This window comes from Ylistrum balloti, unplaced genomic scaffold, assembly GCF_031769215.1.
Source record: "Ylistrum balloti isolate Yb309-2 unplaced genomic scaffold, AGI_CSIRO_Ybal_v1 Utg369786, whole genome shotgun sequence".
Classification (NCBI taxonomy): Eukaryota; Metazoa; Mollusca; class Bivalvia; order Pectinida; family Pectinidae; genus Ylistrum; species Ylistrum balloti.
The window spans coordinates 282340-293904 of record NW_026781972.1 but is presented as its reverse complement, the minus strand read 5'-3'; the positions used below and the strand labels follow the sequence as shown (position 1 = coordinate 293904).

The following is an 11565-nucleotide window of genomic DNA, read 5'->3' as shown; positions in this document are numbered from 1 at the left end:
TGATAATGTAAAGTAAGTAATCTGATAATGTAAAGTAAGATATCTGATCATGTAAAGGAAGATATCTAATTATGTAAAGTAAGACATCTGATAATGTAAAGTAAGACATCTGATAATGTAAAGTAAGATATCTGATAATGTAATGTAAAGTAAGATATCTGATAATGTAAAGTAAGATATCTAATTATGTAAAGTAAGATATCTAATTATGTAAAGTAAGATATTTCATCATGTTATTTATGATATCACATAATGTTATTTAAGATATCATAAACTTAAGCTTTATTATAAATAATCAAGATATCTGGTAAACATATAAGTTCCCTTATATAATAAATATGACATATATATATATATATATATATATATAAACATTTCACCATGAATAAATTAACACTTTGTTATAACTATACGTAAGCTCTATGGTTTCTACAGATTTTAAAACCACATTCCCGAGACAGATTATCCGAAAAACTCTTTCCTTTGGGAAAAATAGCCTTTTATTTTTCACTTTAAACTTTCCGTTGCAATTTAGAGAGAAAATGATAAAATCTATGTCTATGACTGGGAAATACTTCCTTCTTAGGGAAAGAATTGTATTTACGCTTGAATCTTATTCATATGATTTTTAAGAAATTGATAGATTCATCGAATTCCGTAAGTATGGATCATCATGTAAGTATGATCCCCAATTTATGTTATCTAACTTATCTCCATCACCATGGTTACAGGTAAAACATGGAATCTGAGAAGACAGAGGAACAGAACCAACATAATGGTCACGTGTTGAATGAGACTTCTGACAATGAGGAGGATGATTTTGTAGCAGAACCCTGTGGGATCGGCCCTTTTCGTCCATCACTTTTCAAGAATTTTGGAAACATTCCCTGTTTTGTGGGGTGTTACAGTATCATTGGTCTCTTGTCACAGTCTCTAAATACATATTTAGGTTCACAAATCCCTAGTATTGAGAAGCAGTTTGGGTTATCGAGTGCCTACAGTGGAATTCTGATGAGTTTTAACGACATTGGCTATTTAGCTGTCGTTCTGTTAGTAAGCTCTATTGCTCCATATGTCCACATACCGCGGATGCTTTTCGGCGCCTTTCTTGTCTACGGTATTTCAGGCGTGGTCTGTAGTCTGCCGCACTTCTTCAGTCTTGCCAGTGGTACATTACCATCGTTAGCTGATGATGACGTCATCAATGAGAACCTGTCGTCAACTGTACGTGTGTCTTCGATGAGGAGTAAGGTATATCCTCTTTGCGATTTGATAACCGGAAATACGTCAGTCTTGTTTGAGGACGCATGCGTGAAAAATTTAAAGGAGGAGAGCGACACAGACGACACCAAAAGTGATGTCCGGACGATGTTTTTGGCCATATTTGGGATCGGGATGGTACTCCAAGGTGTAGCGAAATCGTTGCGGGGTCCATTTGTCACGGTTTATGTTGACGATAATGGCGAGAAAAGAAAGACTGGATTCTATATGGGTTTGTTTTGCAATCATATTCGGTATAATTTATTCAGCTAGGTTTTCAATCGATTGATTAAAATCAGAAATATTTTGTCATGGCGCGTCGTCCGTTCGTCCATCCGTCCTGCCGTCCATCCGTCCGTCCGACCTCACTCTGATATATTGGCGGGTTGCATTTACGGTTAATTCCAATATAATGAATATTTGTAGGCTGAATTCCTCATTTTTCGGGGTTTGTTGTTTTGTTGTGCTTTTTTTTTTTCGTTTCTGTTTTTTGTTTTTGTTTTTGTTTTTGTTTTTTTGTTAGAGGCATTTACTTAAAATTCTAAATTTGCTTTTTACCCACAATTCTTCACTCGACCTTAGTGCGCATGTGATTTTTGTGATTGAATTCGAAGGATTTTCAAAATTTTGAAGGATGTATTGTTATCACTTCTTTCGCTGACAGGAACTACTCTTTGAAACAGGCTTCCATGAATAATTACCGTAATATTATTGTTTACGAATGATATGAATAAAAATAATAAATAAAAGATCCATGCTGCATTCAAGTTGGTCGCTGCGACAGCGATCTTGGGTGTTTATCACTATTTCTACCGAATGAGAAATCGTGTTGAGAAATTCACTGATGACGTATTGAGATTTGAATCTGTGTCACGAACAGGTAGACAGTCATGGCACCCAGATAACACAAGATAACCTTACAAAAGTTTGACATTAACCAAGCAACTTTTTGCAAGTTTTTCTATGTTAGTTTATGTTAGTTAATAAATGTATTTTTTTCATTATTCAATACTGTTGACTTTAACAACTTCACAAAAACCAATGAATACAGCAAACATTGCTGCGGAGTTTCTCTCTAAAATCTTCTAGTATTCATATTGTAATCAAGTTTTAGTTCAAAGTTCATTAAATATGTAGGTAAATGCTTGCGTGGTTTTTCCATAATTGGAACGTTTTTTTGAACTTTTCGCGTTCTGTTAAATTTAGCAACGGTCACCCATAAACAGTTAGTAATAAAACCAACGTATGCTTTAATTTAAGGGTTTTTTGTTTGATGGTAAAAAAACCCTTCTTGTATAATTAGGTCGAAATTGAATATATTTATTCCTTCATATATCCTTTTAATTGTTCTACAAAATATTAAATATCTTTCTGATTTTTTTTCATATATGAGGATATGAATTCACACATATGTGTTATGAATATGGTCATAGTTTTGATTTTTTCTGAATATTTCGATGCATTACCCGAGACAAACATGAAAAGTCATTCTATCTATGAACAGATAAGGATCATGCAATTTATTACATTACTTTGAAAGGACAGAAGCTTTTACATTGAGCATGTAACCCATCTACAAAACGAAAACAAAGAATACTGTATTGCTCGAATCAGAATAAAGCGTTGCTATTGTGACGTCACAATTAAAATTTCCTATGTTTCAGACTTCACCACTCTCTAAATATCTTGGACGCTAGAAAAAAATAAAAAAAAAACTTGCACTATTATTCAAATTTCAATAATTTAACATTTGATTTGCATTTTGATTCGTCAATGTGAAAACAAAATACATTTTTTTCAGGTATAATAATCGCCGTAGCTATCGCCGGTCCGTCAGTCGCTTTTGTCGTTGGTGGCGTTTTCAGCAAAATGTACGTCACACTGGAAGGTAAATTGATCACAACTTTCGATAACAGAAAATTTAAGGCTATTTTTCATGTTTACACATAATCTGGCCCAAACAGACATTGGAGAGCTCAGAAAAACATACGGGATATCGCTTCTTTTTGCTTACAGAACATTGTAGATGAGGCAGGGTTTTTGTTTTGCAGATGTTGACATTACGCCAAGGGATCCGAGATGGATTGGGGCGTGGTGGATCGGTTTCTTAATGTTTGGAGGTGCATCCATTGTTTTTGCAATGCCTATGGCTCTTTTCCCACGCCACATAAAGAAGCCAAAAGCAATAGTCGTGAAGGGAAAATCGACAAAAGACATGGAACTGTTCGACAAAGTAAAAGGTTTGTAAATAAATGTCAGTATAGAGAATCGATAAAACGAATACAAATAGATTTAAAGAAATACCGACTTGTAAACAGAATCTTACTTCAAATTCGAAATCGATGAAACTATGAAAAAAGAAAGATTTAAATGAAGACTCATGAAAAAGAACAAAAAGCACAAGACCATGTATTCCATAAGAGTGAGCGTATTATCCTTCATCGAGAGCATTCATCATGTAAATCTTGGTCAATCCAAGTACGTAATGTCATGTTTTTAAAAGATAACAAGATATACTAGTACGGAACCAACAGGCGAACTAACAAACGTCAAACACGCCCAGTTTCATATCGCACAAAGAAATAGAGTATTTTTCTATAATCTTCACCAACCTGCATCTTTTAAAACCTTGTGATACGAGTTTGTCCGTCAGTTAATGACTTGTTGCACGCAAATTACTATCAAAATAATTAAAAACTATGGCAAAATATTAACAAAAGAATGATTTACAAAGAGAGTCATGAAAAGAAGGAGGATAAGACCAGGTATTCTGGAAGAGTAAGCATCTTCTGCTTGATCGATGACACCCACCATGTAAACCTGGGTCAAATTAAGTAATGTCGCGTTCCCAAATGAGAACAAACTTATCAAACTTCCCCAAAGTGTTCATCAACCTTATCTTTCTGAATCCAGTGATTAGATTTTTTCTGTCAGCTGTGAGCATCTGTCACAGAAATTGTAATATTCGAAAAACAGTCTCTGACATCGAGTCAATGACGACACGCAAATGCCAAAAGTTTGAGATGCATGTTGTTGCTCTCTAGAAATAGAGAAATTGAAATCTTCAACTTTCATAAAACTTATTGAATAGCTTTCCCTGTCAGTTTTGAACAGATCGAAATGTACGGTTGATGAGGAAGACTCTGTCCTTGATATCCAGCTTTAGTGGATGTAAACGATGGACATGGTTGATAAATGTCTTGTTTTTATAGACAAGACATCATAAATATATGTAGAAATGAATGCCTTTGTGACTTCTTTGTCATGAATTTTGCCTCAAATGAAAACAAATATACAAGTCAGCAATGGAAAGTCCACTAGAGGCTCAATTATATCCACAAATTCATCCTCAAATATTTGTTTTGCTATAGACATATTCTCAACGATACACGTTCCTCCAAAATCTTCTTATATCAGCTAAATTGCAATCCTCACAACCGCGAACAATTTCTTGGTAACATTCCAAAGTGCCCGTTTTATTGATTATTGATTTAAGATTGATGGTACTAGTTTTTTTCTATGTTAAATCACTTAATCTGATATTTACAGAGAGACTGACATCTTTTAAACGTTGCTTTTCCAATTCTGTGTGGATTTGTCTCCTTCTTAGTACAACAGTCCATGTCGGGTCCATTGGCGGTTACATATCATTTCTGTCTAAGTATATCAAGACACAATTCAACATTCCTCTCTGGCAGGCAAACATGATCCTCGGTAAGTCTGAATTGGTAATGTCGTCAACACGTGTATATTCACTCAAACAACAAAATTACGTTTTATTTTTACCTCAGCAATTTCCACCCTTGATTTTACCCCGAACGTTCACACAAAATCTGATTTTTTGAATACCTGATTGCATGCAGCTGACCTTCCTTAAAATAGGGCACGCCTCTTTTATGCTCAATTTTATACGTTTTGTTTAAGTTTATGATGTAAAGGCCAATGTTGCAATTTTAATTTCAATAACCATGTCATGGTCACGACAACGTTGTCGGTAGAACGTAGGCCTGCTTCACCTCAGGTTTATGTTTCGCAAGAAGCTGAAAAACGGACCTGACTGTTGATCACATTTACTAGATATACTATCTTCGGTATTTGTTGATTGTAGCGTCCACTAAGGCTGCTGTAGGCTTGGGTACGTTTTTGGGAGGGCTCCTGACACGGATGTTCAATTTGACACCCAGAAGAACGATTGGAATGATGATAACCATATATACTACATATACAATAGTGTTCACTTGCTCTCTCTTCCTTGGCTGCGACCAGCCTAAATTTGTCGGTCCAGATAAGTCAGTATAAGTGTAAATTTATTCGAAATTCCAAGTAAATGTATTCAGTTATGTTTAAATATGTCTAACGTTATAATTACAACTATTCATTTTAAACAATATCTAAAATTTAAGTTATTTATCAATATTTCTATGGAAATCGAATGTTTTATTTACGACAAAATAATGAAGGATATGCTGTTGATGATTTTCCAAAATTCAATTCGGATGATTTTTGTTTTTTGGTAGGTTTATTATGTCGAATTTGAGAAGATTGTGATATATATATATATATATATATATATACAAGTATTATTTCCATGGACACCTTGCCAGGTATCTAAATCATTGTTTCTTATTAATATTAATTTTGAAGATACCACCCAGGTCAGACATTGACAGCACGAAGTTGTTCTACTGGCTGTGATTGTAAAGATGACGTCTTTTTTCCTGTGTGTGGATCAAATGGAGTGAACTACCATTCGCCCTGTTTTGCTGGCTGTCCCTCTGTACCATTAAAAGGACAGGTAACATGTCATAAAAAGGCTGATTTCTTGTATTTTTTTTACCAAAAAATGGGCAATATCATACCATTCCACAAAGTTAGAAACCAATCATCATATCCCTCATCAAATTCAGGTAATGCTTTATCAGTATTCTAGAACAAGTATGCAATTTCTCATCTGTCCCTTACATTATATACCTTTCCTGTTTAGTCTTTTCTTGTGGTTTATGAATCTTTTAAATCTTTTCATCGATAGGTGAATTGTTGCGTAAATTACATTAAAAATTTTCATACAGTATAGAAAGCGATTAGCCTGTTTTTATTATTGTTTAAGAATTTTAACAACTGCACGTGTATTCCGGATGGGAAGGCCACTTCCGGTGAGTGCCAGTCTGACTGTGTGATGATATACCCGTTTGCCGTGCTGTGTGTTATAGGTGGTTTACTCAACGCCTTACTGATATCCCCGGGTTTTATTGCTAAACTTCGGTAAAGTATCTAGGCTTACCTACATTACATTGAAAAAAAATTTAAGGGTGTAGGGCGGGGAGGGGGTTCGTTTCAGATAAATTGATTTTTTCTCAAACATTCACAGATAGTTGTTAAAGAAAACCTTATATTCGTTGACAGATTTATACAGCACTGTCATCTTAGTTAAAGTGTAGTGATGCTATCATTGCACATTCTACTGTTGTAACCTATAGCAACAAAGTTTTAAATTTGGGTGCGAACTGAAATATCAATTTGAAAGTTATAAACGTGATCTACACACAATAATACATATTACAGAAGATATTTATGTGTGGACATTTATTTTGAATAATTCAACTGAAACAGTTATCGAAGTATGGGATTAATATTGGTTTACCGGATGTGCCTTTCCTTATTGGCCTTCTTGATATTAGTAGTTAAGGTACCTGGCATCACTGACGAGTATATAATAAAAACTACTATACTGCTTAACTCATTATTTGAGATATGACGTATTAAGAAAGTTGTCACACAGATGCAAGCAAAAATAACTTTCACTCGATTATCAACACTATATGAAATTAAAGAATGAATCTTGCATGATACACCTCCTCATGTTGACTCCAAACTTCATATCAACCTTACACTCTCTGGTGTGTTGATTGCCATACCGTTTGATGATCACCTAAACGTGTCTTTATGCATACTAAAGCTTATCATTCAGTGACGGTGAAATGGTCTTAATTGTCGTGCTTTCGTATTTTTGTATACTGTTTTATCAATTCTTGCTAAATCATCTTGTCTGAAATATTTTTGTGATGATAAATTGTTTGTATGATTTTTGATGTAGTGTATGACAGGCTTTTATTTTTATACAGATGTGTTGAGGATCGCGACAAAGCTACAGCTTTGGGCTGCATGGCTTTCCTTGGATCAATCTTAGGTAAGTAACTGACGATATACCGTATATGGAGGGTAGGGAATCTATATGGAGGTTGTCTTTCAGTGGATCAGATAAAGGTTTGTTACTTAAGACATATACCGAATGTAGTTTCGTTTTACAGAGTATGTCTTCCCTTGGGATCAAGGGATAGATTCCATGTTGTTTGAGGGAGCAAATCCGACAAAGGTCATGCGAAATCTTTGTTCCCTTGGTTTTAGATAAAGTATATTAAATTGACAGTGGATATTTACGTCTTCTATTTTTTTTACCAAATAAATCATTTCTCTTAGCTGAAAATATTCGTTGTTCAGACATATTTTGATAACGAAATAAGAAATAATAAATTTTGTAAAGCAACGATTTTCAGTTTTGTTTTCGTGTATAATAAAATAAATTCAGCCTTTTTGGATTTCTAATTTGCATCTTTTCAATAGGTTGGATGCCAACGCCAATCATTATTGGAAAAGTAATAGACACAACCTGCATTATCTGGCAAGACACTTGTACATCTTCTGGGGCATGTTTGTATTACGTACTATCAGGACTTCGTCTAAAGGTTCACGGAGTAATTCTTGGTTACAAGATCGCGTCACTAGCTTTCCTCTTCCTGGCGTTTTATCTTGTTAGAAACCTTGATGAATGGCCTCAGAATATGGCCAAGAAGTGTACTGCTGAGAAGGACGTGAAAAACCCGGTGGAGATGAAATCTCTTGTGGATGTTGATGCAGAAGTAGAGAAGGATGAAAAAGTAAGGAAAATCAACGAAAACTGTAAATAATGAGACAAAATAACATGTGAAGGAAAAATCCACGCAACGCTTTGATTGTTAGTCAAGCGTAAGCGTAAATACAAAAGGGTACATCAATAATAGACAACGCATTTAACACTATGTTTATTATGTAACTAAATAGTTGTACAATATTGCTTATTACAGTTTGTATAGTACAAATTTCCATGATTTCTGAATTATGTGTTATCTAAAAAAAAAAAAAATAACAATTAATTCAAACAAAATGTGACGAAATGACAGGATAATTGGGCTAAGTTTCTTGATTAAAAGATTTATCGGGGAAAATGTTATCGTTCTTACAGTTTTTGTTCATTCAGAGTTATTCACTAAAGTCTGTTGTTATTTTCAGGAAGTAGCTGATTAAGTACAGAGATGTTTACATTCAGCGTCTTCCGAACAGGACATTTTGGAATAAAATGTTTTGGTAACTAAGGAATATTTACTATCTTCAGGTATAACGAAGGTCACTTCTGTGATGGAAATCAATTTCAAAGTACCGAATTGATTTGAAATTGCTTCGAGTTCAATTTGTTTCTAGTGCAATTTAAATAAGCAGTACATCGAGATTCAACATCGCCTTAATTACCACTAATGTTTCAGGCTGTTCCTTTTTGAAATAATGCATCATTTAATGCTGGAGAGCAAACATTAAAAAATTAATGACGAAATGTAAATATGATGGTAATTAAGGCTGAAACTTGTATAATGTTCATTCAGATAAATTAAACCGAACCTTACATGTCTTTCTGTTTTTTTTATTCTGGAAATATCTATCGTTTAAGTTAGAAAATACTGCCATATTTCATGTAAAGAAATGACCGGCGATGACCCGATTCACTGTTTTTCACGAAACAGTGCTAATATCACCGTTGGACCACAAGAACGAGGCAATAAACAACAAACTAATCACTATACTGTAGAGATGATAATGTTCAGGCATTGTATTTCACAATATTCGTGGTCCATAAAGACAGCGAGAAATCAAACGTCCAGAGAACAGTTCCACGTTGAATAAAACTATGTTATGGCCAAATACATGAACACCAGTTTACAAGCATGCTGGATATCTAATAACCGCGCGATATTGTAATTGTAATAAAACAATTGCGAAGTAAAAACAATATGATATAGTAATCTTTTATGTAACGATAAAATGTAAGACATATATTCTTGACCAATATACTTTAAAATCAATGTGTATATTGGTAAATTAAAAGGGAGATTCCAACTTAGGCCATTTAGTTATAAACCTTTTCTTCTACAATAAGATACTTAAAGGTCACCTGCATGTGGTATTTTAAGTGTGAACTCTTAAAAAAAGTTGGCGATGCAAATGGATCTAAAAAATGGATGTAAAATGAAAAAGTTGTTAAATACTTTTCCAAACTCAATGTTGAAAATTTTTTAACAATTTGAGGTTTCCTGCAGCTCAGTAATTGTAATGTGTAATAATTAAGTCGACAAAATGTCAAAAGCTGATAAAGTAGGTCACATTTACTTAGTTTTATGACTGCTCAAGATGAAACAAATGCCATCTAGCGCGCAAGTATTATGTCGTAATTACTGTGGACAAAGAAACTTCGATGGTTCGCAGTCAAAATGGCTATTCTCCATGACGGATTGCACGGTCAAGAATAACTTCCTTTGGTTTAAATAAAATTATTATCAGCAAAATACATGGTTTAAGGTGTAGGGAATGCAAATATAAAAATGATATTTATGCCCACTATAAAACATAAGGTTTTGCAGACAAAGCATAGCTTTGCTATTTTCAATGACAATGAATACTGCCTTAACATAAGAGTTAAATGTATATGTATATATACACACACAATCACGCATAAATTTGATTATACAATTGCGGGAACAAAGAAAATACTTTGACGAATAGTGTTACAACAAGACAAATATGGAATGGAGTGCTGGCGCCATGAAGAAAGCAGACACTTAATTATTCGGTGAAAAAAATGCGAAATACAAAAACCGAGCCGGTGTGAAATGACGATAGAAAAAAATACGTAGACATACAAATACAAATACTATCAAAACAAATGTAGAGCGTTCAACAGTGACCAGAGAATGGAAATCACTGGAAAATTGGATTGATTGAATTCAATATATCAAGCGGTTCCGTATGCTGTACACAGTCAATTCGTGTACGTTCTTCAACAATGTAACGGCATAAGTACGATCTAGAAATAACCTTTAAGGCTCTGTTTTTCCAATTATTGTGATTTGAAAATTGTCTTTTGTATAGAAAAAAAAAAATATTTCAAACTTCCAACTTGCTCTCATTGATTGAAGCTTTAGGTTTTAGTATTGGTACAGGCTAGCCCTGATATCTAAACAGTAAGACTGGACTACTACACTCTATGAAAAAGAAAAACATTAATGAATAAGATGTTATTTGTGCCATTATGAGTCAATTACGCGATAATAATTAAAGAAAGATAAGAATAAACATAACATTTACTCATGAATATGGAAATTAATATCAAAATAATTAAACCTGTTGTTTGATTTCAATAAATATATCTACGGTGAATTGTAATTTTCAGACTAAACACAGTGATCAGTAGGAGTCCAGTATCTTGACAAACAGCTATGATGCGACAATAATCAATGTTTATATCTACATACCATTACAGATTGTACAAAACACACACAAGTGGATATCAGCTTTCAATACAAATTTCGAGGCAGCTACAGTACACAGTGAATTACACTGCATAATACACTCCTTATAGGACTCGTAAGTGCTAAGGGTCTAAATTTTGAAGACTAAGAGGCGACCGAGGAACATCCAAAGTGAAACCATATCTTTGGTTTTCCTGGTTCGATTTTTTAAAAAAATTTCATACAGAAAGATTATTACTGTATGGCTGATACACCATACACAGATCGTTGTACATATCACACTTAGTTTATGGTTTATTGCAATTTTTAAGTAAGAAATATTGTTTTCTAATATGTTGTTTATTGGTGCGTAAACTGCATTGTTACAGACATTTGATATGACATGTATTGTTAATACATTTGGTGAACTTCGAGATAAAAATCGTCCTTCATTAGACATTATACACGCGGATGGAACTGCCAGACAAATGGTGGATTTGGCGGGAAATGTAATCAGATCTGACGTTGACGGAAGTGTAACTATCAATTGTGTACTGGTAAGGCCAACACACAGGAAGTGCAAATATTGAGTATATAAACCGTGTTTTGCAAATAAAGATTATCAAAATATCCTGTTTTAAAACTGATTCTGGAATTCGAACACATTAAGAATGCATTGTTCTATTAGATGAAATCGAATGTCGTTAGATTA

The 11565-nt window shown here is 33.9% G+C and overlaps 1 protein-coding gene across 1 annotated transcript; it reads left to right on the top strand.

Annotated features, from left to right (window-relative positions):
- The first annotated feature begins 738 nt into the window (after nt 1–738).
- On the top strand, nt 739–8225 carry LOC132544243 (solute carrier organic anion transporter family member 2B1-like). Its single transcript, XM_060207816.1, has 8 exons — nt 739–1492; nt 3062–3148; nt 3312–3500; nt 5369–5395; nt 5916–6055; nt 6368–6522; nt 7383–7447; nt 7882–8225. Exons 1-8 carry the CDS (start codon nt 739–741, stop codon nt 8223–8225), a joined length of 1761 nt encoding a protein of 586 aa, XP_060063799.1.
- The last annotated feature ends 3340 nt before the right edge of the window (nt 8226–11565 follow it).